The 25,823-nt window shown below is 52.8% G+C and overlaps 7 protein-coding genes across 7 annotated transcripts; 4 read left to right on the forward strand and 3 right to left on the reverse strand.

Annotated features, from left to right (window-relative positions):
- Positions 1-46: 46 nt before the first annotated feature.
- Positions 47-964, forward strand: PHYSODRAFT_482367 (transcription elongation factor; the record flags this gene model as incomplete). Its single annotated transcript, XM_009522490.1, has 1 exon — positions 47-964. The coding sequence occupies one exon, from the start codon at positions 47-49 to the stop codon at positions 962-964; it is 918 nt and encodes a 305-aa protein (XP_009520785.1).
- A 1,478-nt stretch (positions 965-2,442) lies between these two features.
- Positions 2,443-4,173, forward strand: PHYSODRAFT_257758 (hypothetical protein; the record flags this gene model as incomplete). The annotated part of the gene is made up of 1 exon (XM_009522491.1): positions 2,443-4,173. One exon carries the CDS (start codon positions 2,443-2,445, stop codon positions 4,171-4,173), a length of 1,731 nt encoding a protein of 576 aa, XP_009520786.1.
- Positions 4,174-4,474: 301 nt separating this feature from the next.
- On the reverse strand, positions 4,475-5,259 carry PHYSODRAFT_486498 (hypothetical protein; the record flags this gene model as incomplete). The annotated part of the gene is made up of 4 exons (XM_009522492.1): positions 4,475-4,619; positions 4,698-5,003; positions 5,090-5,149; positions 5,222-5,259. Coding segments are annotated over 4 exons (549 nt in total), but the record flags the coding sequence as incomplete, so codon positions are not given.
- Positions 5,260-14,748: 9,489 nt separating this feature from the next.
- PHYSODRAFT_479549 (hypothetical protein) lies at positions 14,749-17,295 on the forward strand (the record flags this gene model as incomplete). Its single annotated transcript, XM_009522493.1, has 1 exon — positions 14,749-17,295. The coding sequence occupies one exon, from the start codon at positions 14,749-14,751 to the stop codon at positions 17,293-17,295; it is 2,547 nt and encodes an 848-aa protein (XP_009520788.1).
- A 93-nt stretch (positions 17,296-17,388) lies between these two features.
- PHYSODRAFT_326510 (hypothetical protein) lies at positions 17,389-19,337 on the reverse strand (the record flags this gene model as incomplete). The annotated part of the gene is made up of 3 exons (XM_009522494.1): positions 17,389-17,852; positions 17,916-18,366; positions 18,474-19,337. The coding sequence occupies 3 exons, from the start codon at positions 19,335-19,337 to the stop codon at positions 17,389-17,391; spliced, it is 1,779 nt and encodes a 592-aa protein (XP_009520789.1).
- A 415-nt stretch (positions 19,338-19,752) lies between these two features.
- Positions 19,753-20,322, reverse strand: PHYSODRAFT_441232 (hypothetical protein; the record flags this gene model as incomplete). Its single annotated transcript, XM_009522495.1, has 1 exon — positions 19,753-20,322. A coding segment is annotated over one exon (570 nt), but the record flags the coding sequence as incomplete, so codon positions are not given.
- Positions 20,323-23,341: 3,019 nt separating this feature from the next.
- Positions 23,342-25,709, forward strand: PHYSODRAFT_297147 (hypothetical protein; the record flags this gene model as incomplete). Its single annotated transcript, XM_009522496.1, has 3 exons — positions 23,342-24,055; positions 24,294-24,564; positions 24,721-25,709. The coding sequence occupies 3 exons, from the start codon at positions 23,342-23,344 to the stop codon at positions 25,707-25,709; spliced, it is 1,974 nt and encodes a 657-aa protein (XP_009520791.1).
- Positions 25,710-25,823: the final 114 nt, after the last annotated feature.

Genomic DNA, 25,823 nt, shown 5'->3' on the forward strand with positions numbered 1-25,823 from the left:
ATCCCCCAACAGCCCGTTTCTCGCCCGCGAAAAGCCGCCGCCAGCCATGGAAGACGCCAAGAACCTGCACCGCCGCCTGCTCAAGTTCACGCGCGGCGACGTGACGGACCAGGGCGAGGCCCTGGAGGTGCTGCGCGCCCTGGAGAAGACGACCGTCACATACGCCATCCTCAAGGAGACCAAGATGGGCCACACGGTCGGCAAGCTGCGCAAGCACGAGAACGAGAAGATCGCGAGCCTGGCGCGGCTGCTGGTCAAGTCGTGGAAGAACATGGCGCTGTCCCCCAAGGCCTCGTCTTCCATCTCCAGCAGCAGCAAGCCCCCGGCCAAGAAGGAGACGTCCCCCAAGCCCAGCAGCTCCCCCGGCTCCAACGGACTCAAGACGGCGCCCAAGACCCCGGCTGCGCGCGTCAGCTCCACGCCATTCATCCCTGCGGGGCTGGACAAGGTACGCGCTACGGTGCGCACGAAGCTCAAAGAGATCCTGGAAGCCTCGGAGGGTGGAGATCCTGGACAGGTGGCAGCGGCTGTTGAGGTGGCCATGGCCCGGACATACCACATGGGCGCCCCTGGCGAGCAGAAGAAGGAGTACATGGCCAAGTACCGCCAGTTGTCGTTCAACCTGAAGAAGAACGGCGAGCTGCGCCAGAACCTGCTGGACGACAATGTCAGCGGTGACCAGCTCGTCAAGATGACGGCGGAGGAGCTTGCCACGGAGGAGAAGCGCGCGCAGATTGAGAAGCTGCGCGACGACGCGTTCCAAGAGGCGCGGTTGGACTGGGCCGAGGCCAACCACGACAAGATCCAGAAGCAGACGGGTACCGAGGGCACCAAGGGCCTGTTCACCTGCGGACGCTGCAAGTCGTCCAAGACCAGTAACACACAGAAGCAGACGCGCAGTGCCGATGAACCGATGACGGTGTTTGTCATGTGCCATAACTGCGGCAACCGATGGAAATGCTAGTGTAGCGTATCTCGACCATGCCGCGCTCCCCTCCTCCTCCCTCTAGTGTTCGAATAGCTGCCTGCCTCTTGCATTTATTGGAGCCGTGTTGCTCTTCCTCCAAACTTCTCTGCATCGCAAAACTCCGCGACAAAAGGTTGCGGTAATGGGAGGGGAGGGCACAGCAGATGCACGTGCAAACCCACGCACACGGCCGCTATGGTGCTGGCAACTGGGTTGTGCGTCTATCTTGGGTGGATACCGGTGTGTCTAGTGTTTTCATCTGATGAAGATAGCTCTGCCCGGTCAGCGTTGATCGCACTGTCAGCGTCGAGCGTTGGTTGGGTATGCGTGTAGAAATTATAATGAGCTTGGTTCCCACAACTCGGCAGCGTGTTCGTTCTCGTCGTTTTCCGTGTTGTGTCTGTGCAAGTGTGTGCAAGGGTGAGCAGGATTCCTCCTGGCCAGTGGTTCAAGCAGCTTGACAAGCAAGTTGAAGTTTGCACGTGTGCGGCACACAACCAGCTCGTCCCGACAGACAAAGAATGATCTTTGTGGCTGGGCCCAGACGCTCTCGACGATCCAAGTCTGAGGCAAAATCAACTTTTGATGCAGGCCATCCAACTCGAGGAGTTCGACAACGAGCGTCGTCGTCTCCAGCGATCGTGCGTCCGACTTGCTTCAACCCCTCTTGAGTACGATATGGATACAATTATGTGAATAATTCAAACTATGTATTCGTTTTCAGAGGTAATATTTTACACTTCAACTACAATACGCCGCGCGAAAAATGCACAAGGCTCAGCCTGGGACGCGCCGCGAGAACGAGACGCTGGACCTCAGTCCACCACTAGGACGGCTCCATGGCGAGGAGTGGTGGTGACTCGCTGAGTCAGATCCGCAGTCCAGCCCCCACCATTCCCCAACTTGCCCCCAAGCCAGCACCTGCTTCCCCTCGCTGCCGGTCGATGTCCCCGTCATCCACCAGCTACGCGCCAAGCTGCAACTGCACGTCGGAAGACTCTGGCGTCGATGCCTTGAAGCGCGGCGCATTGCTCGCCAACTTGCTCAAGTGGTGGGACGCGCGTGAAGACGAAAAGCTGCCTCTACTTCCCAAGAGAGACAAAGGCCATGGCCAAGTCACCCAACGCGATCACCAGCGACCTGATCATCAAGATGCTAGCTCTCGAACTGCTACTGCCGCTGCACCATTGAGCTCTGGACTATTCAGTCGCGATACTTTGTTCCGGGTGCTTGAGATTCTGGTGGTTATGGCAGTCGTGGCTGTCGGTTTGAGTGTTTTGTCGGCCAGGTCGCCAGGCCATGAGGTCCACAAGGCGCCGAGCTTCTCGCTGCACCGCTCCGGTGGGAAGCTGCTGAGTGGAGGACACCGCTTGCGCTCGCTTCTCCGTCATATGAAACATCATCATCCCGTGCTAAGCAGGCCCCCGACGGATGCAGACATCACGCTCGGAGTCGATGTTGAACTGGAACGAGCCATGGACATCTACTGCCGTGGACCGCTGCTCCATGCAGTGCAGATGGCCAACGTCTTCTCGGACAGCAAGTACTTCGTCGACATGCCAATCAAAGACAACAGCAGCGCCTTCGATATCCTCATGGATTTCCAGCGCCGTGGACTGGCGATGACCGAGTATCGGCCGAATGTCCACGACACCCACGAGCAGCAGCTTCGGCGCTTCGTCGACGATCACTTCGACCCACCAGGCACGGATCTGCTCCCGATCACGCCCTTCGACTTCCAGGGGCAGTCGCACCCGCCCATGATCGCTGAAATCCAAGACGACGAGCTTCGAGACTGGGCGTTTGATCTGCACCGGATCTGGCAAACCCTGGGCCGCATCCGTAACCCGAACGTGAGAGGGTCGCTCCTTCGGGCGCGAAAGCTGGAGGAGCCGAGCCTGAACCGACCTGCCAATGTGCTGATCGTGCCTGGCGGGCGCTTTCGAGAGAGCTACTACTGGGACTCGTACTGGATCGTTCAAGGGCTCTTGGTGAGCGACATGCCGATCACGGCGCGAGGAATCGTGGACCACCTGCTCGAGTACGTGTCCGAGTTTGGGTTCGTGCCGAACGGAGGGAGAATCTACTACTTGACTCGGTCCCAGCCGCCCATGCTCTCGGATATGGTGAAGCTGGTCGCTCGTTTTCCTACGAACGGCAACGAGAGTGGGTACGATGAGGGGTATCTGCGTGCTGCATTGCCCATTCTGGAGCGCGAGTACGACTTCTGGATGCAACACGGCCCCTGCGGCCATGCAGTTCAGCTTACTCGACGGAACATGAGCGAGGGGGCTACGGGCAGAGCCACGTACGTCTTGAATCGCTACACGTCCAACGCCAACCACCCTCGACCCGAGTCGTACCGGGAGGATGTTCTGGTTGCTGCGGAGATTTTCGATCGCACAATGCAAATGGATGACGGCAACGCAGCGGCCACGGAGCGACACAAGGACAAGTACTACAACAACGTCATTGCTGCGGCTGAGAGCGGGTGGGACTTTAGTAGTCGGTGGCTGCGAGATCCGCTGGATATGAAGTCGATGGTGACCACTTCGGTGGTTCCCGTCGATCTCAACTCGATCATGTATCGATTCGAGTGCAACCTGATGGAGTTCAATCGACACTTGGGCAACGAAGAGAGAGCACAATTCTTCGAGCGAGCTGCTGCTCGTCGCCTGGAAGCCATCGACGCCATCCTTTGGAGCGAGAAGCACCACAGCTGGAAGGACTACGACTTGGAGACGGACACGCACTCTCCTATTGTCTCCGTGTCCGACTACACGCCGTTGTGGGCCAAGGCGTTTAATTCAAGCGACATCGACCGCCTCAAGCATGTCGTGACCTCACTCAAGAATTCGGGGCTGCTGCAGGTCGGCGGTGTGCAGACGACAACAATTTTCTCGGGCCAGCAATGGGACTCGCCCAACGCCTGGCCACCGGAGCAGGACATTGTCGTGGAAGGCTTGCTGGCCGTGAACACCACGGAGTCGCACAGTTTGGCGCGCGAGCTATCGCAAACATGGACGCAGACCAGTCTGACTGCGTGGAGGCAGACGGGTTTGATGTTCGAGAAGTACAACACGTCCGAAGTCGGCGGCTTGGGAACTGGCGGCGAGTACTTCCCGCAATTTGGCTTCGGCTGGACGAACGGCGTGATTTTGAAGTTCCTCACGATCCATCAGAATCTTTTGCTCGCCGAGCATTAGGCGATAAAGTAGCAGTAGAGAGTGTACAGTAGGTTGTAGCGTGATAGGTAGCAATAAGTAGCAGTGAATGGACTAAACACCAACAAAAGCGTACACATGAAAAGCATCATATAAAGCAAGAACGCGAAGGTGTGCAGAATGGATGCCACACACGACAGTCGCGTGTGGCCTCTCCGCTTTCTATTGCGTTCGGGCTGTTGCCAGCCTGACGCGCACTACTTGCTTGCAGTCAATGCACAGCTCGATGTAGGCATGGAATCCCTACTAACCTCGGCATCCGATCGATCACCTCGCCTAGTGACTAGTTGGTCGTGGCCGGCGTCGCAGCGGCAAAGACGTACGGCTTCGCGTTGCGGAAGGTCGACATGTCCCGGATGGAGTTCGCGTGGAACTTGTACTCCACCAGCGTGTTGGAGTCCAGCATGAGGATCTCCTTCAGCTTCTCACTGCCACGATACGAGAACGAGATGGTTAGTGATTCAACATTAAGTTACTACTAACACAGAAAGTAAATAATTACGCACCCAATGGCGAAGCGGGTGTTGTCGTCCGAGTTGTCGGCGTTCCAGACGGACAGCATGTCCTCCTTCGAGCGGATGGCCATGGCGATACCGACGACGTCGAGCTGCTCGAACGCCTCGCCGATGGCGGCGAAGACCAGGTCCTGCCACATCTTACCCAGCACATTGGCCTTCTTCTTGATCTTGAGGATCCAGCAGCCGCCCTGGGGGAACGCCTCCCACATCGGGGCGCAGTTAGGCTGGTCGCGGAACAGGTACAGGTTCACGTCGCGGTTCAGCTGCGACGGACGCTTGACGTGGATGTAGTGGCTGCAATCAGCATGGTCACAACACATACATTATCAGCACCATTGACGCTGGCACGTCTTTCACCTTGACCATCAGCAGCAACTCACCGCCAGAAGTCCTCCACCGTGTTGAACGTCGCAATCTTCTGCAGGTTCGACTGGTACGTTCTGCTCAGCACCACCACCAACACCATCAGCACTGCAACAACACTGCAGTAAAACTGCAGCATTGCAACTCACCCCACGTCGATCTTCTTGGGCATCTTCTTGTCGTACCTGCAGCAACAGCAACGTCAACCGTGGGGTCAGTAGAGCCCTCCCCCCAAATGCCTTGTGGCCGCAGCCAATGCACGCACCAGAGCGACCATCCCGACTGCAGCGGGTGCTCCTCCTCCTCTCCCTTCTCGATGACGGCGGGCGCGGCCGCCACCTCCTTGTTCGCAACTGCCGTCGATGGTGTGTCAATCGCCAGTCAGTTTGGTGCGCAGCAGCAGCACGAGAGAGAGCACAAAGTCAGTCAAATTTAGAGGCAAAAGTTGCGCCGATGCGTTGCACTCGTGGGTACGTTGGCGGCATCGAGCGGCGGCGACAAGCAGAGCCGCAGCAGGCAGAGAAGGCGACAGCGGCAGCACGTACGTTCCTCGCCAGCCATAATTGTCCTCAACTACGTTTCGTGGTGTGAAGGCGTACACAGTCTAGGCAGAGAACTAAGTACGCGCATAAAGTCATTGCGAACCTAAGTTAAATGCGACAACTTTAACAGGCAACTGCGTCAACTTTAGCAGGGATGACCAGCTGAGGAAATATTTGAAGTAAGAATCTGAAAATTCTTAAATAAAGGCTTACAATTGATTTGACACGTGAGTCAGAATTGTTCTCTTTTGGTGCAATATGTTCCGATATTCGCCGAACCATCCCAACACCGTTTATCAATTACTTAAGTATTTTACTGAGATAACTAGTGTACCGTAACTTACGGTCCGTAAGGTATGCTGCTACGCAGCCGGCACAGGATTAATTCACAGGTCGAAGAGCTGTGCTTGGCCGGCAGAAATTTTTTGTAACTTACTGAAACCGGGTACCTTTCTAACCGAAATAGAGTACTTGTTAACCTAACCAATTATATTTAAAGCTACGAATGGCTACATGTATTACTCTGTAGCTCAGGGGTTGTTTGCTAAGTTTAGCACTAAAATCAAGGACAAGTCTAAGACTAAAAATTACGAGTTATTACTACAGCGGGCGGAGAAACCCCGAGCTACCTGTGCGGGTCAGTATACTAAGACCAAGTCAAAAAGATGTGCAAGTGAAATGACAACAGCGCTTCAACTCACAAAATTGCCATTTCTTCTTGGTTTGGCATGAATCATTCACCATTCGACGCGGAATCGTTTGAAGTATAATCTGCTCGAATTCCATTGACTATTAAAGGCTGGATTTCGACGAATCGTCGCTCGAATGAAACCGGTCCAATCTGAGTTTATCTTGGTTTTTGTATAGGATCACCAGATTGTGAACCTCCAACGCCTGGCAAAACGTGATGAATGCCCTCAGACATTGCACGATATCATATCCGTTTCTTGGTTTCTCGGGATCCTGCTTTGCTTATATGTATGACAACATGAGTACCTTTCGCCTCATGTGTGCATTGTATCGCTAGTGTTGCTGGATGCATCTGGGTAGGTCGAAACACTGGGTCATCGGGCTTGCAAATCGTTTTGACATACTATATGTATCTGGCGGGCTTGGGGTGGGCTATGACTTTTTCCACCCGCTGTACTTTTGTGAAAGGTTGCTAAGGATTTCACTAGTAAACTACGCTATGCATCCGCTGAAGCATACTTTATAGCTGGGCAATGCTTGTCAATATCTCGTGCTATCATGCCTGCTAGCTCGAGCTACGTAAGCTGTACGCCTCAAATGTTGAAAGCTTAGTACATCGTCTCACATTAGGCATGCTCGCCAAACATAGAACGGAGGGTGTTAATATTGTCACTGCAGATTTGGATACCTGTATGTTATTATAGGTCCCATAACGAGCTCTGGTTCGAATGTAGACGAAGCGATGAGTTGCGTAATTTTAAATAAAACGAGAGAGCGATCTATCTACCTGTTGGATGAGTAAATGCCGCTCATTTCGCGAAACTCTGACGATTGACTACTAAGGATTCGCGGGTGTTGGAATAGCTCGTCCAGACTTGTCTAATCCGCATTGCAAGCGGCTTCGGTGCGCCGCACATGCTGCGCACCAGGCACTCTCTGAATACTTTCCCCACTCAATACTATAGTGGCATCAAAATTCATATCAGCAGGGTTCTGCAGTAGCTTTAACTCTCTCTCTCTGTGTGTATATCTAGCTAGCCTAGCTCAATAGTTTGTGAGTGGGTTCCAAGTTTTTGCTCCGACCCAGAGCATTTAATGGCCACTTTGTTAAGTTTCCAGGCCAAAATGAGACACTGGTCGTCCTCAGTATCTTCTTGACGTAGTTCAAGAACTCGACTTAGTCGACTGTCAGCAAAACGGTTTATTTAGCAACTATTCATTCTTGCCAACAACGTATCTTGCTACTGTCATGGTCATCAATTGATTTCTGAAGCCTTATTAACAGAAATGGCTCCAAGTCGGGCTCGCATACAAAACTAACTTGCGATTTGAACATGTTTCGCTGAGATCGACCCATTATTGCTGGTAAATACCAGTTTCAGAGGTCAACTTTTGACTAATTCGACCTGTGTACTCCCCCAGAGCGTTCGCTTCGGGTCGCCTATTTGGAAGCCGTGCGTGTAACGCATGCGTTTAAGTATCCATCATATATTGAAATATTATGAAAGTAAACTTTTAAGTTCAGGCGTCTCCTCGAACAGGGAACATTTTTCCGTGCACATCATAAATTCTTTTTTATTAATATGGCTCGGATCGACCTGAAACTTTGGCAACAAGCTCTGGTTGGTCATGGATAGGTAATTAGAAAGTTTGGGAAGAAGTGTGCTTGTGCTCCAGGTGCAATGAACACAAGATCAGCACGCCATACTGGAATGTAGTCAGAGGTTTATTGCAAGTTTATCATAACTGAACGGTCGCCACTGCTTTCAGCTCCCTCATCTGGGCATCTGCACAATGACGACCGATAAAGAAGAAGATGGTTTGCTGTTAGTGCGCATCAGAAAGCGCAAGCAGTCTCTAGGGCAAGGTGTAATATGTAACAAGGAAAATGAGAGCTTGCAGTCTGATGCTGCTGCGGCTGCAGCTGGATCAAAGCGTCTCCGAAGCTGCAATAACCCCGACTATCCGGTACGCTAAAAGATCTCAATCACTAATAGCTTACTGAATTATACTTTTTGAGTTCTAACCTTGAGCTAATGAACACACTCTTTATTTCTCTCTCTTTGTAATTACCTGAGCAAAGGCGTCAACGTGGCAATTGCAATTGCTATGCCGCCAAAGCTGGTGCGGAAGCTCGTGCACGGCAAGCACCCCAAGCACAGATCCAGGAACGCCGCAAAAATGGTCCAGATCACTATTCTTACCTGATAGCGGATTCAATCAAGGCTGCTGCACTCGCTGGCTACAGATCGCGCGTTCAGAGGGCTGCCCGCGCGAATGATTTTGGCGCTAACCGCACGGAACGCAATGCTGGGGGTGGAGGAAGCTTTGCTGCAGCATGTACCGACAGCAGAAAGCAGTCAGCCCGCGAGAATTCGGACCTCTTTCAAGCTGACCAAGATGTTCAAAAGGGGTGCTCGTCGGAGAAAGCGGCGAAGAGCAGCGTCGATCACATGGGAGGAGACGTGTGTGATAACCTTGTAGCAGACATCAAATGCTATGCAGGACGTCCTATCGACTTTGCTGTGGTATGTAGTGCTGGCAATGCACAATCTCGAAAGCCTCAGCACCAGAAGGATGCTGCATGCGGCGCACGAAAAGAAGGTAAAGCTGAAGAGTAGTCTTCGCTGCGGGTTTCGCACCAGATTTTACGGGATATGGGTAATGATACTGGTAGTGAGCTGTGTTGTGTGGCGTATGAACGTGGGGAATCCGATAATACTGGATTGAAGTGGAGTAGATGTGATGGCTCGGTGATCGAGCACGACCTGCCACACGCATGCAGCCCCCGTGTCGAGCGTGGAAAATCTGTCGCAATAGAGCCTCGAATTGGGGTTAGTACTCCAGTAGCAATTGAAGCGTTCGTGGCGACAGCGGAACGGAAATCACAGGCGTCACGCTCACTAAGCTTTGGTATGCAGACGGAAAATGCTGATAGAGACTTGCTTATCGATGTCGCTGGTAATAACGAAGCCGAGAGTGTCCCAAAGTCGTACGGCGAGGTGATACATGCTGCTGAAATCGATGCCACCGCTGATAACAGTTGCGAGCAAGGTCAAAGTTATAATAATTCCAGCCCCTTCAAATCCCCGCGTTTGCGACGTTCGAATCGGATTCAAGTCGAACGAATGTTTGTGAGTCCGCCGACATTAACGCCAACCCCTGTCCGCCGGACACTTCCAACAATTCGAGCACTCCTCAAGTTTTTTTCTGTTCCCGAAAGTGAAGTGAAATCCTTTCTAAAGCATCTACCGTAAAAAAAACAAGATCAACAGCGGAATTCTGGACGGATTCGGACTCCAGCACGACTGATGCAGCATATCAGCGCACTGTGGCGTCCAATCTCGTGTTTCGATTACTGCGATGTGTTTCAGAAACGTTGTGCGGCACCAGTGCATCTAGTGTGTTTTTAGAGATCTTTGCGACCTGGTTAAACCCGGTGACGTGTGCTAACGATACATTGGTGACGACGTCTGCGAACGTATTAGCGAAAACGCGGAAGAGCTCTCTCGAATACCGAAGTGTGCGCGCGCTACTGTGCGGTTCATATTCGTTGAAGAGCCTCCAAGATATTTGCATCGATGTTAATGGAGTTTGCATTGGACGGAAAGCTCACTTAGCGGGTTGCAGAGATTTTCAGATCCTTTTAGATGAAGGTGCGCTGGAAGTGAGTAAAGTCACAAGGCAAAGATTCGACCCAGCAGTTGTGTCGGAAGCTGTCCACCACATCCTCTCCATGGAAAACGTTACCTTTCTGTCTTGGGGGACGAAATCGGTCAAGTTGGACGGGGAGCGGGTATCTGTTCCTGCCATACAGAGGCGCAAACCGATAAATGTAATGTTTGACCAATATGGGCACCAACGAACCCCTGGAAATATGGTGTCCGCACGAACATATTATCGACTAGCCGCCATCTTGACGCATGGTACGTCACAGCCTCGGAAGGCAGTAAATTACGTCACTGGGTTTCTGATCAACGATAATTTTCAATTACTCGATCGTATTGTCCGTGATCTGCTTCCCACAATCAGCACGAGTGTGCTCGAACGTCTTGCTATTTTGCGTGAGTGGCTTAAGTATGGTGGAGAACAAACGTTCGAGAATGGTCAACGTCTGGAAGAGAGTCACTGCCCCCGGCACTTAATTCAATTTGGGCTTGCGACCCCTCCTGTGTCGACGGGAGACACGACCAAGCCGAAGAAACCCAAGAAGAAGGCACCCAAACATTCGCGTGCGAAAGCAGCTCAATCTGAAACGAAGTCGTCGGCAAGAACCATCTCAGAGGCGGCAAATGGGCTCAACGCATCAAGCGGCGCTACTAAAACGTTATCACGTGCAGTGAGTTGCCAGCAGTGTATCGCCATGGACACCATTTTTACTGACCTCCGGCAGCAGTTGGAGGCAACAAATCCCGATCCAACGACACTTGAAGTTGTGGACGATGCTTACGAAAAAATGGAGCTCTACTTGGGTCACAGAGTACGGGTCACAAACCAGCAGCGGGCGATTCACGAAACTGCTGAACTAATAAAAACCAAGTGTATGGATGAAAGGGGCAGTAGTGATGCGATCATTGTCATTGATTTCAAAATGAAACTTGAGCCAATCTATTTCCGCGAAAAGACTGTTGATCACTATGGGAAACGAGGAATGTCGTGGCATGGAGCCCTAGTTCCTTACTGGACGTATGATGCTGCCAGTGGTTCTGCTCGCGAAAATAAAGTGTACGTCGATCAAATTTCAAACGGGGACAACAAACAGGATAAAGAATCTGTGGTCGCACTAGTTGAGGGGATATTATTGTCGGTTCACCGAGCGTTCCCATTTATCAAGCGCGTGACGTTTCAGTCCGATAATGCTTCGTGTTATCAAAACACGTATCTAGCGCTCATGCTTCCTCTCGTTGGCCCCTTGAACAATATCGAGGTCGTTCGGTTCATCCACTCTGAGACCCAAGATGGGAAGTGCGTCCTAGATGCCCATTTTGCAACTGCAACGCGTAAAGTGAAAGCTTGGGTTTGTCAAGGCCACGACGCTACAACCCCGCAGGAAGTGGTAACAGCTTTAACGTCTGATGGCGGTCTTCCGAATTGTATAGTGGAGTTAGTGGAATACAATCCAACGGCTCCACCGCTTCGTAAACAAACTTCATCTTGGCGTGGCCATCGTTCAAACTCATGATATTTGAATATTCTGGTGTTGGAGATGGATGCATAGTGTGTGTGTGTCCGACACTTGGTCGGTGCGACTGCAATACGACTCATGACCGTAATCGCCAGAAATTGGATCTTCGTGATGACACTTTGGACAGTGACATCGAATTAGGTAATTTTAGTAGTGACAGTGAAGATGAATCTGAGCAGTTTGAGCCAATTGGGAATGATGCAGAAGCCACAAGTGAAACGTCAACAGTTGTGGCGCTTCCTGGTGGTTCTATTGGTGCTTTATCAGGAATCCAAATTACTCGGTTTGGTCAACTACGGATGCGGACGAGCGATATGAGATGTGAGCGCCCCACACTTGGTAATGACCCACACGGCCGTGACTTTTCTGAAAAAGACGTCGAAGCTTATGCAAAGCGGAGTCTTATGGACATGCAAACCGGGGGGGGGGGGGACTTTAGTGATATAATTGAGTCAACCGGTCTGGGCAGAAAGGTAATCGCAGCGGCGAAGAAGTGCGTCAAAATGACTCGAGAGCAGAAACAATTAGCGCCAGGATGGGCTCGCAGGCAGAAGAAAGGGTACATGTACGGTGCAAAATATATTGCTCTGTACAGTGAAGAAATGGAGAAGCTCTTCAATCCCGGGTGGCTGGTGCCAGTACCAAGATGGGACCGGCCAGAATGCGAGAATTTCTTACGAAAGCGTATCCTCGACGCTACAATTTTCCAGGCGAAAACGAAATACGCTCAAGAATATCGGCCCTTCTACAGAAGCAGAAGAAATCTGGCAAGGCATTGCCACCTAGGAGACCGACGAATTCCAAGCAATTCAGCCAAAGCCAGGTCAATGGAAGTGTAGCTACCGAAGGTGGAGACGTCTAACTGGAAGGCATAAGAAGCAACACTTTATTTAGACCCACAATCGTAAACTCACTGCCAATCAATGGCTAAACAATAACAGTTTGAATGCAAGTAGTTTGGTCTTCACAACCTCAGTATAAAAAATATCACGATCTCGCACCAACAACGGATTACAAAGTGCCAAAATACAGGACATGCATTCCAATGGATCTTGTCGGGACTTGTTTAACCTAGCGAAACGAATTCGCGTCACATGGACGATGGCACCCCACTTACATTGACAACTCTATCTACGTTTTGAGGAAGACCTTTCCGATGCGACTTCTGGAAAAGCACGAGGTAAATACAAACGAATGAGAGATTCGTGTCAGGCTGCGAATAGGTCTCTAGAGTCATCATAATCTATCAAATCGAAGCTGCTAAGCGCGCTCACTCTGCTACTGCCTTCCCGCTTTCGTTTCTAATCGTTTATCATTGCTTCAATCTATAGGAGGGATACTTGCAATAGAGTATCCGTCCAATATCTGCAACAATATACGAGAAGAAGGCCAGTAGATTACCTTGCATACAAGGTAAAGGTGTAGATGCACGGGCACTAGTTGATATTGTAGCTACTGTTGGGTTGATAATATTATCAACGTCATTTTAGAGCGGTTGCTACTACTCGCTGTAGACACCAGAGAAAGGGGAGAGGAAGGGAGGGAGGGAGGAAGGAAGGAAGGGGGAAGAAGCGCCTTCCATGACACCAACGGACCCTGGTGATACGCGTGCTCTGTCAGTTGTTGTGTTTTGGTATGCCTCACCGTAGCATCATGTGGATGAATTATACCGAGGGTCTGCGACCAATAAAGAGCTAAGCACTACGAGGCCAGTCAGTCATATTTACCACCACAAGACGTTTCTGATATCTTACCGGATTTAAATATATTCTGTAATTTACGACGAAGAGTCGCTCAACTCGTCATTTCGGAGAGGCCATAACGCGATAACTACTTCGCGTAAGCGACTATGTCGGCTACCATTGTGCTCGTGAGAACAAGTCCTTTGGATTAGTCGCCTCGGTGACGCTGTTAATAGGTAATCTGAATAATTACCTAGTCGGTCTCTATCAATGAAGAAGCATCAATCGCATCATCAAGTTTCATTCGAATCATTCCCAGTTCTCACGCCTGAAGACGCAGCAACATCAGGGTGAATTTACAGCACGAAGGTAAGAATAGTCGTCTGCTTGGGAGGGCGTTGCTGCAGCTTATAACTTGCTTGTATTTGGTTATTAAAACAGCGCGGAGGCAAGAAAGCAAATTGATATTATCGTAAGTGTGTTATTGTACTTAAAGGTCTGATTATCTGGTAGATGTGGATGCTCATAATATAAAAGCACAGCGCGGGCGACTGGTGCGCCGCAAGTGCGGCGCGCCTAAGTCGTGTGCGCTGTGCGTTTATCTGTTTTGTTTATTTTTGCTATCTCAGCCCCCGCGAAGCCCCAGTGTAGGCTCAGTCTACAGCTATATCAGGACTCTATAGTTTGTAAATAGAGGACCTCTGAACACACAAATATTTTCCTGCAGGCTTGCGGCCCGAATATCAAAAGAAGAAATGGCCGAGCTGTTCACACGAGCGCACGAAGCCTCCTTCTCTCTTTTCCGTCGTTCACATTGATGATACACGTACCAATGAACCTTGTTGCCAAAGTATATCCCGCAATACAGGATCGCGTATCCGCAATACAGGATCGCGTATCCGCAATACTGGATTGCGGTACAGTCTATCAAGAGCGTGGAGGTGGAGGATGAACAGAGACAGAGTACTCAGGGAATATACAGATACATGTATGGCAACCATGTTTCGATGTTTACGAGATCCGTGTGGTGCTGCATGTAACTTATTATTTGCGTCCTGAATACTGTACTTTTACCTGTACAGCTAGTGAAGCTTCATCTCAGCGAAGGAGCTTGCTTTGTCAATAATTTTTCAAACGTGTTCTTGAACATCTCCATACCTAATGTAACGTACATGTACACGTGCGCGGAATGAGCGGTGTGCTGGCCGACTAAACAGCTACGTACAGTGCACTAAAAGTTTCGTTCCTCGAAGGTTCAACAGCTCCCAGCCCAAGCAAGAGCAATTCTCAAGCACAGCAGATCCGACTAGGTATCCGTCTACACCACTACCCCTACCGACAGATAGGTACTGTACACATTGGTAAACTATGCCGCGCGCAGTCGTCTGGTTGCAGTCAAATGCGGGACCGGCTGCTGCTTCGATGGTGAGAACCCACCTCAACCCGTTCAAACAGCAAAAATGCCGTGCTTTCGCGCAGCCTGCCAGTCAACACTCACAATCCTGGCCGGCTCAAGTCCTCACATTCCGTAATATTCAGCGCCGTCCTTCAAGACTTGAGTCCTCCAGTCCAGCAGGATGGAATCCCTGCGCTTTCTTCGGTCTCTCGGCTCGAGACGCAGCCAACCCGTGTGGACTCGCTTCCCTGAGCCCCTCGACACAATCGACGAAGAAGGCGACGCACCAGAGCCCAAAGGAGCCCGGCGGAGAAGGAAGCTGAGTGAAGTGCTGCGGATCCAAGACTTGGCCAGTCTCCCGTGGATCGGATGGCTGTTCGTCTACGCGTTCGTGCTGTTCTGCTTCTCTGCCAGTCGCTGCGTCGTCCTCAAGTCCCTCGTGACCATGTACGGCAGTCCGCGAGACTACACGGCGAGCTTCAAGATTGCAGCGCTGACTCTGGGCTTCATGGAGGACTTCGTCTGCGCGACCTACTTGACGTGCGTTCTGTGGCTCTTTGACACCTGCAAGCTCGCCGTCGTGAACCGGTTCACCTCTCGAGGTCGCGCAGTGATCGTGCGAGTCGCCGGAAGCTTCGCAACGTTCGCTGTTTCGTGGCTCTCGTTCGTCGTAATGATGGCCCCATTCGCCGCCGACCTGCTGCTGGTGATCAACCGCGACATGCGCTTCACGCTCGACCTCGTGGCCACTTTGATCCGGGAGAGGCACCACCTCGACGCCGCCCCGATCTCGACCGAGGAGATCCAAAGAGCTTACATGACTGCTGCTCTTGTAGCAGGAGCTGCTACGATATTCGCACTTGTGCGGGCGTGCGCAGGCTGGGCGGATCTCGCGGGCTGGAACCCGACGCACCTGGTAGTGGACCCTTCCAATGGCTGGGGCCGCAGTATCAAGCTGACGACCGGAATGGGCGGCAAGTACGAGGAAGTCGCACTCGAAGAAGGAGCCGCCAGCCCGAAATCCCCAGTCCTAGACAAGCTCTCGTCCGCGAACGCCAGCTCCACGTACAGATCGCTTATTATCAACCACACGGTTCAAGCGACCTTGGTTCTCTCGGGGCTCGTTGTACTCCCTGCGCTGGTGGTGGCGGTGCGTTGTGAGTGTTCGCCTCTGGTCGCGTACTCTGCGTTGAACGCGACGCTGAACGAACTGTTCGGCCACGCGCTGCAGCCAGCGCCGACCGACGCCACGTTCACGAACGTCAACGACAACCAATGGGTCGAGATGTACATCCACCCGACCGAGAGGCACAAACTCTTCGGAGACGACTCGCTCTACCGCCTCACGACGGGATTCCGCGGAGACGTTGCATTCGACGTCAGTGTATCGAGCGACAACCCGCCGAACGTCCTGGTCATCGGAGTCGAGTCGTTCCGGTACCGGGACTCTCGCTACATGGTCGGGAAGGACGACCCGTCCAACCTGTTCAAGGACACCGACCTCACCATTACGCCCAACTTCGACCGGTGGGCGAAGCGTGGCGTCGCTCTCCGCAATCTCTGGACAAGTAACCCCACAAGTCGATCTCTGGAGAGCATCCAGTTCGCTCAGATCCCGTACGACAGCGCTACACAGACCGGAATCACTGGCGGGAGGGGGGACACGCAGCTCGCAGGTTTGCCGCAGCTTTTCTCGGCCAAGGGCTACGAGACGTTCTTCTCGACCGGGTCCTCCATTGACCTCGACAACTGGGACATCTTCCTGCCTTCGCACGGCTTCGAGACGGTGTGGGACAACAACAAGATGATTGAGCTGGCTGAGGCGGACTACAACATCTCCCACGAGGAATGGAACGGCGAGGAGCACCGAGGATTCACCTGGGGCGTTCACGACGACTTGAGCTTCCAGATCCTCGGCGACCTGCTCGTCAACAAGACGAGGAATCAAACGGAGCAGGTGACAAGGGGCGAGCCGAAGAAGCCGCTCTTCATCACGCACTACACGATCACGAGCCACGCGCCGTTCAACGCCTGGCCGACCTGGTACGACAAATCCGAGAAGCCCGATTTCTCCGCGCTTTACGAAGGAGAAGAGCACGCAGAAGACATCCAGAGGTACCTCGAGGCGCGATACTTCACGGACCTGGAGCTGGGCAGGTTCCTGGACCGCATGTCCGACGAGGGCGTGCTCAAGGACACGATCGTCCTCATTATGGGGGACCACGGCCAGGCGCCGGAAGCTGAGGTTATCTACTCTGAAGAGGAATCCATGACTCGCGTTCCCTGTGCCATTATCGCCGAAGGACGACTAGGGAAGGATACAGGACTCGTGATCGAAGACGCCGCCGAGCACTACGATATCCTCAACACGTTGGCAGATATCACGGGTGTGCCTGAGGGAGGCTTCGTGCAGAACGGCGTCGGACGCTCGCTCAAGCGCAAGGTCACGTTCGGCGAGCGCGCGGTCTTCAGCAACGTCCCGGGCCACAAGATGTCGGTCGTTCGTGGCAATCAACGACTGCGTTATGACAGTGTGACGGACGCGATGCTGCTGCACAACACGGAGACGGACTACTTCATGGCTGAAGATCTGTTCCCAGGACTCTCACCCGACAAGCAGGCGGAGTGGCTGGCCTGGCGCGACAACGGACGAAGGATCTCCGCATATTACACCAAGCGGTGGGACGAGAATTGCTTGCTGGCGGTCAACTGCACGGCAGAAATGTAGATCGATTGCATTTATTATCAAATTCACAACCATCCTTCTCCTAATCGGTATCCCCCCACGTAGCCGAGTTGGTCACTCAGTACGCTGTCGCTTCTATTTTCCCTCCATTTCCACCGCCAATTGACTATGATTCGCTTCCAACGCGAGTTGGGCGGCTTCACGGATACGAGCCTGGCCTCTGCGTTCTTCACGCACAATATCGCACAACCACTCCACCACTGTAGCCTTTTCGCTTGTAGCAGCAGCACGCATCGCCGCTCCGGGGTTGCCCTCGCTTCGGTTCGCGTGGAGCCATTGGACAACTTCCAAATGGCCTTTTGAAGCCGCGAGGCGCATCGCTTCACTCATACAACCCTCATGGCGATTCTCGAAGAGAAACTTCGCTACCGAGAGGTGGCCGTACGCTGCGGTGTATCCCTCGCCGCGGCTCTCGTGAAGCCATCGCACGATCTCCAGATGCCCATTTGCAGCCGCCATATCCATGGCCTTAGTCGAACATCTCTCCGGTCCGTTGGTGTGAAGCCACTTGAGAATCTCAAGATGACCATGTTCAGCGGCTACTTGTAGTAAATCACGCGGAGACCAGCCAACCCACAACGTTCTCTCTGGATAATACTCACCGAGCCACTGCACGATATGTAGATATCCATTTGTCACAGCTTCAAACACCATGTAGAAATCGAACATGGTAGTGACGAGAGCCTCTATTGCCATCTCGGCCGTAATGCGCGCGTCGTCGTCGAGAACTTCCACCAACTCCATTTTATTTCTCGAGACTGCCGAGACCAACGCCTTACCAATCACTTGGGCTGGGATACGATCATCCTTGAGCAAGAACTTGGTGATTTCTTTCCAGTCCTGTACATGCTTGCTACTACCCGTACCGGTAACGGTAGCTTTCTTGAAGGCAGCGACGACGGCCTCACTCGAGATCTCCTCGTTTTCGTACAGATACCGGGTCATTTCGATTTTGAACGAAGACACAAACGCTCGGTTAATCGACTCTGGGGATGCACACTTCTTCCTGCAGAGTAATACGAGCACTTCTGTTCCCGTCATGCTGATTGACCCCTCCAAAGCGCGGTCAAACGTGTCCGATGATACTAACCCGGTACGAATAGAAACTCCATCGTGTCAACATATCCATAGTAGGCTGCATTTTGAAATGCATTGCTGACCAAGTCGGACTGGTTGTGCCCATGGTTGATGAGATATTTCACAGCGTTGACAGATCCTTCTTCAATTGCCAGCTGGACCAGCATCGACTTATCTTCCGCTGTGCGGAGGTAGATGTCGAGAATCCTGTCTGCAAGGCCTGGCGGGCCAACGTCAACTGCTGCTGCAAACGCTGCCACCAAGTCCCACCAGGCGGCGTCAAGCCCGAGCACAAACTCCACGACGTTCGAGTGTCCCGCCACGATCGCCCGAGCAAGCGAACGAAGTGGCCTGAACCCGATGTTATAGTTGTATTTCTGCATAAGGTCGGCGCTCTCGCTGTGTTGCACGAGAAATCGGACCACGTGAAGGTGTCCACTTTCAGTTGCGGCTTCCAAAGTCTCCCACACTGCCGTAGCCGATTCAATGACGTAGAAATTGAATTGTTTCTGCAGCAGCGCTGTCAGGGTGTCGAGATGTCCGTTGCCCCCCGCTGCTGGGACGGCCTTGCGTAAAGCTCGCTGATGTTTGCGTTCCACGTAGATTCGAGAGTAAAACTTCAGCAGCAAAGCGTCCACACACGCGCGCTGGCCATTCGACGCTGCGGCCACGAGAGCTTCGCATTCTCCAGAGCACTCGCCCCCATGTATGAGTTGGTTCAGCCACGCCACTTGGCCCGACCTTGCTGCCTCCTTGAGAGCGTCATGGCGATTCATGAGTAGAACGTCAATTTGGTCCAAAACGTGCGGCAGTGCCTCGACTTTATGCGGGAACCTAGCGCCCCGGAATCGCGGGTAGTTTTTGGTTGTGGTTTGATGCTTTGCTCGCGTACGCGCGCGCTTATTGCTGTCCGAAGAGGAGGTGGTGCGCTTTCTTACGTCGGGCATGGTGCTGAATCCGAAATATCCAACTTTGCTTGGTTTGATCATGTTTCAATTTCGATCACTCACTGCTGTTGCCCCATTTCAACTGGTCTCAACCATCAGAGGAGCGTTCTTCAGAAAATACATGGCAGGCATCTATCTATCTATTCTTACGGAGTCTATCTATCTAACTAACTAACTGTCGTTAAGCATAGTTCGGGAACCACGTCGTCTTCAGAATCTGGTCGAGTCGTTGGGCCACTTCAACATGGCCCGCTTCAACTGCGATTCGAATGGTCTCTTGGATGCACGCGTCGCCTCGCGGCTCTTTACGCACGACACCACTCAGCCACACCACCACGTCAACGTGTCCGTACTTGGCGGCACTCCGCAGCGCATTCCCTGGCATCCGTTCGCTCCTATTAGCGTAAAGCCACTGAACCACCTCCAAGTGACCATTAGCCGCCGCGCTGCTCATTGCGTGCTTGGTGCACCCTTCCGACCGGTTCTCGTGGAGGAAGCGCACAACATCCAGATGCCCCTTGCCAGCGGCGTAGTCCATCGCCTCCGTGCTGCACGGCTCGCTGCGGTTCTCGTGGATCCACCGCACCATATCGAACCGTCCACTGGCTGCCGCGTAGTTCATCGCCCGGTACGTGCAGCCTTCACTACGGTTGGCGTGCAGCCACTGCATCACCGGAAGGTGTCCGTGTTCAGCTGCTGTGTCCATGAGGAACCGCCCGCAACGACTCGAACCTTCGTGACCGTCGCCCCACGACGTGCGCTCCGGGTAGCACTCGTTCAGCCACTCGAGGACGTGCACGAAGCCGCGGATGACGGCGGCCGCTGCCATGTACTGGCCGTTGTTCCAGTCCGGGTCGCGAGCTGCAGCGTACTCCAGTGCGCGCCGTGGGAGCCCCAGTCTGCACGCTCGCCCGACCTTCTTTCGGGAGGAGAACGGGTTCAGGTATTCGTCCACGAGCGTCACGACATGGGGCAGCAGCTCCACGTTGTGCTTGTACAAACTCTCGCGACAGACCACGAGCGCCGTGACGAGCTCCGGGAAGTTCTGGTGCAGGTCCTTTCGGGGTGACATCGGCAGCTGCATGGAGGAGTGCCGCGTGTATTTTTCGAGAATGGGACTGCACGCTAGCTACTTGCTGCTATGCTGCACTGGACTGGACTGAAGTTTCCATGTCGACGAAGGTCGAGAGGTTTCATAACGGATCGAAACGGACTTCAGCGCTTCTTCAGCTTCAGCTTCACCTTCACGGAAGCACATGCGAGCGCCAAGTGCGATTTGCACTTCGCCTCCTCGACGTACTGGCTCGTTGTCCGCTTGCACTCCTGAGACTCGGATGAGCGAGAAGCAACTTCAATGCATCCCCGTAAGTGTTTACCAGCTTCTCTAGGCGACGGACCCCGATCTGCAGGACCAGGCGTGTTGCCATGTGCTCATGTGCTTCTCGTCGAGCACTCTCGATGGCATTGCGGATGCACTCGTTGCCATACTGAGGCGATCGATAGTGATGGCCTGGAGCTTTGCCCTCTCCGCAATGCGCGTAGGATTCCAGCGATTGTTTTTTTCTCCTTTTATCACGAGATTGATAGAAGTTGAATGTGTACTTCATATAATCAACTCGCGAAGCTCAATCTATCACCATGCTCGGTGCAAGAAAGCGCAAGAGCTCCAGTGGATACGTATCGAACAGCACCAAGCGGGCGTGAACAGATCGGGAGGATAATAGCCCACCTTCCACTACGAGCGGCTTCAAGGCGCGAGATTCCCACCAGAAGTTGAGGCGCTAACTCACGTTTTGGATCACATCGACATCTTGCTGATGACGCGTGAAGAGGCTGTTCTCCCCGCTTCGTTCCCTGGCTTGTGCAATTTTGGCGGGACACTGGAGCGTAGTGGAATTTGTACTCGGGCTTGACGCCCCCTGGATGAACTTGGTGGCAGCGTTTGCAGCGGCGGTCGACGTTGGCCAGCCAGCCCTCGCAGACAGAATTCACGATATCTTCCCCCATACAGTGAATGATAGGCCTTTGATGGTCCAACTGGGACGCGACAAGGGGTCTGTCAACGCTGTGAAATATCTCTTCAACCATGGGCACAACCAGCCCGGCTTGGTCAGCCAGGCCTTTGAAACTGCGGCCAGTTACGGCCATCCCGACACGGTAGAGTTTCTGTTTGGTACGGGGCTAGTCTCCTCGGACGTGTTCGACCGAGCTTTAGAGATGTCCACCAGAATGGGAATGTTTGGGATAGCCGTACGCGTATTTCTCTGCAGTAAGAAGTGCGCGCCCTCGCAGTCGATTAAACCGAACATTTGAGGCTTCGAGCAAATTCGACGTGGTCAAGTATCTGCACGAGAATGAGGATATCTCACGCGAGGGCGCCCTCGCTGCGTTCAGTAAAGCTGCAACGTGTGGAGAGCGTTGGTATTGCGCAGGACGAGATGGCGATTATGAATTTGTTGGACGCAGACGAACGTATCCCAGACAAGGTGATGGCCTATCGTTCGTGATACATGTAGTGAATAAGTTGGAGCTGGTGGGAAGGCTTCATTCGATATGAGGCTCCCATTTCATACTGCGTAACTGCACGAAAAGGGTTGTTTGACGCCAAAGCGCAGGAAATTCGGCGTAACTGCATTCACTTTGTTAGCGTCTTGATAGTTCTCAGCCTTGAGAAGCTAGACTACGGAGGTCGATCAACCGTGATCTTACTCAAAACGCTGGCGCTTGGTCTTCTGTTCGAGGTACTCCGCCACGTCGAAACGCCGAGCCCTGCGCGCAACTTACGCAGCCGCACGAAAGCACGCGTCGCCTCTGCGTTGCTCGTGGGCCAATCCGCACAGCCGCCCCTTGACGACGTCGAGGTGCCCATGTATCGCGGCTAAACGCATGGCCTCGCTGGTGGCGGCACATTCGTGAGGCCGATACTCGCGGAGACAGCAGACCGTGACCACTGGAGGTGGCCAGTCGGGAGAGCACACTTCGTCAGTGTTATCGTGGGACCACTTCAGTACACCGAGATGGCCACCCCGAGCCGCAGAATCCATGACATCCGCATAACGAGCAAAACCTTCAATAGCTCATTACGTGCAGCCTTCGCTTCGGTTGTCGTGGAGCCACTGGATGACTGGGAGATGGCCCTGCTGTGTGGCGACGTCCACAGCGTGATCCTGTAGTGGCCGTCGAATCCATTGTCCCAGGCGACGCGTGGGGTAGCAGTCCAGGACCCACTGGAGCACATGCACGAACCCGCCCCTTGACGCGAGAGCGCTCATGTCGTCGTCATCCACGTACTCTTGATAACCCAACTAGACACACAAATATACACACTACGGTTTCTTGTTTTGGCACGAGGTGCGAGTCAATTGGGCTCTCTCTCCATTCTTCTTAAGACAAAAAACGCGAGACTCTTTTGGATCGCCTGTCACGAAAGGTGATTGATAGAAGCTGAAACCTTGCACAGGTAAATAACTGGTCAATCTTGATTTATCGCCATGTTCGATGCAAGAAAGCGCAAGAGCTCCAGTGGATATGTATCGAACAGCACCAAGCGGGCGCGAACAGATCAGGAGGAGAATAGCCCACCTTCCACGTACGAGCGGTTCCAAGGCGCAAGTTTTCCACCAGAAGTTGAGGCGCTGGATCACGTTCTGGATTAAATTGACATCACGCGTGAAGAGGCTGTTCTGGAGGCAGCGAGGTCCGGTCAAGCGGCGTGGCTGCGAAAATTGATACATGGGGAGGAGTGCGTTGAAGCAGCTAGGGCACTGGTGATCGCAGCAGCTAACGGCAGGTTGGAGTGTGTGGAGACAATGTTTTCGAAGGAGAGAGAAAAATGTGGTATCACAACACGTAGAAGGCATTAATGGAGGCTGCCCCGGCAGCGGCTACCAATGGACATCTCGACACAGTATTTATTGTGGAAAGAGAGGTATTCCTGCACGATTACAGCCTCTTTCGCAGCTTTGAGAGCCTTAGGTAAAGCTGTTGCCAATGGGCTTCTGGACATGGTCAAATTTGTCATGCAGCACATCGAGCAACACAATCTTCGAACGGGCTGCAGCTTTCAACACTACAGCACGTCCCAGCTTCGTTCACTGGCTACTGCAATTTTGGCGGGACACTGGAGCGTCGTGAAGTTTGTGCTCGGGTTCGACACCTCCTGTATGGACTTGGTGGCAGCGTTTGCAGCAGCAGTTGACGTTGGCCCGCCAGGCCTTGCAGACAGGATTCTAGGCATCTACCTCGACACCGCGGAAGATAAGTCGATGCTGGCCCGGTTGGCAAGTGAAGAAGGGTCTGTCAATGCTGTCAAATGTCTCTTCAACCATGGGCACAACCAGCCTGACTCGATCAGCAAGGTTATCGAAACTGCGGCCCAATACGGACATACTGACACCATGGAGTTTCTATTTGGTACCGGTTTAGTATCTTCGGACGCATTTGACCGAGCTTTTGAGGGCTCAATCAGCATGACGGGAACAGAAGTGCTCTGTTTTCTCTGCAGTAAGAGGTGCGCGTCCACGCAGTTGATTAACCGAGTATTTGAGGCAACGGGAAAATTCAAAATGGTCCAGTATCTTTACGAAAACGAGGAGATTTCAGGTGAGGCTGTCATCGCTGCGTTCAGGAAATCTGCAACTAGTGGAAAGCATTGGTATTTGCTGGACGAGGCTGCGATTATGAATCTATTGCACGCAGACGATCGTATCCCAGCCAAGGTGAAGGCGTATCGTCCGTGGTAGTCCGAGCGAGGGGGAGTGCTTCAGGGGGATGGATATTTGTCGAGGTGGCGAAAAGACTCTTGGTGTGGCTCATATTTTAGTACTGTGTAACTACAGTACGCCAACGAGCCTCGGGGTGGATAGCTCTGTAGATGGATTCGTCAGCATCGCTATTCATTCATCTCAAATCCATGGTCAAATCCAAAAGGCGGCGTGAAAGCTTCTGCCCGGTCAGCGTCAAGCGCACCCGGGTATCCATACTGATGAACCTAACGCGTGTTGTACCTACGAGCGGTTCCGAGGCGCGAGATTCCCATCCAAAATACAGGCACTCACTCACGTTCTGGATCAAATTGACGCCTTGCTCATGACACGTGAAGAGGCTGTTATGGAAGCCGCGAGATCGGGTCGGGTGTCATGGCTGAGGCAGCTGATACATGGTGATGATGAGAGCAGTAATAAGCACCGAGGGCTCTGGTGGTCGCTGCTACTAACGGCTGTGTGGAGTGTGTTCAAGAAATATTTCCACCGTGACTAACAGCAGCGACACTGTGACTACCAGTCGATTCTGGAGGAAGCCATCCTGATAGCGAGTGGCTGTGGTCATTGCAGAATCGTGGAGTTGTTGCTGTGCGTGGATTTGTATTGCAACACGTTACTAGCCTGGAGGGTCTTAGATATCGCTACTGCTAGGGGGAATCTTGACGCGGTCAGACTCGTGGTGCAGCATTGCGAGGAACACAATTTTCAAGAATACTACGGCTACGGCCAACTGAAGCTTCAGTCACTGGAATACGCAATTTGGAAGGGGCACTCGAGCGTCGTGGAGTTTGTGCTTGGACTCAACAAGTCGTGGTGGGACTTGGCGGGGGCTTTTGCTGTGGCTGTTAACATTGGCCAGCGAGCTCTCGCCGATCGAATTATTAACGTCTACCACCAAACCGCGGAGAATAAACCTTTTCTGGTTGTGCTGGCACGTCAGGAAGATTGTGTCAATGCCGTGAGGTATCTGTACAACCATGGACACAACCAGCCCAGTCTGGTCAGCGAAGCGTTCGAAAAGGCCGCCAATTACAGGCGTATCGACACGATGGGGGTTTTATTCGGTACCGGGTCGGTCTCCTCTGACGCGTTCGACCGCGCTCTGGAGGGATCAGCAAAGATGTTGGACAGTGAACGGCTGGGGTTTCTCTGTAGTAAGAAGCGCGCGTCCCCGCAGTTGATCAACCGAGCATTTGAGACTTCAAACGAGCTCGAAAAGGTGAGATATCTGTACGAAAACGAGAACATCTCGAAAGAGGCCGTCGTAGCCGTCTTCAGAAAGGCGGCTAAGTGCACGGAGCGTCTCGATTTTCTCGGTAGCAATGAAGATGTTGCGACTGTGAAGTTACTGTACACGGACGATCGCATTCCGGCTGAGATCATTGGCGAGGCGCTGGCCTTAGTAGTCAAGGGGAACCACTTGGAGCTAGTGAAAGCGCTACTGCGGGACGATACGCAGATTTCTGTCGAGATGATTCGAGACTCTCTCATCTCCGCTTACGTCTATGATGTGGCGAAAGCGCTCCAAAATTCTTGTTCTGCACGGAGCTTGAATATCTACGAGTCTGGCCAATGGCATTTACGGACAACAATCTTCTCGAAGCGCTGAGGACGATCTATAGTGGATGAATCAAAGAAATAAACTAACGAGACCGGACGATCACGGATTGTTATGCAATTTTGTACTGAAGCTGAGCACTCGGTTTCTGTGGTATGGAACCAC

The sequence above is a fragment of the Phytophthora sojae genome (assembly GCF_000149755.1).
Source record: "Phytophthora sojae unplaced genomic scaffold PHYSOscaffold_2, whole genome shotgun sequence".
NCBI classification, from domain to species: Eukaryota; Oomycota; class Peronosporomycetes; order Peronosporales; family Peronosporaceae; genus Phytophthora; species Phytophthora sojae.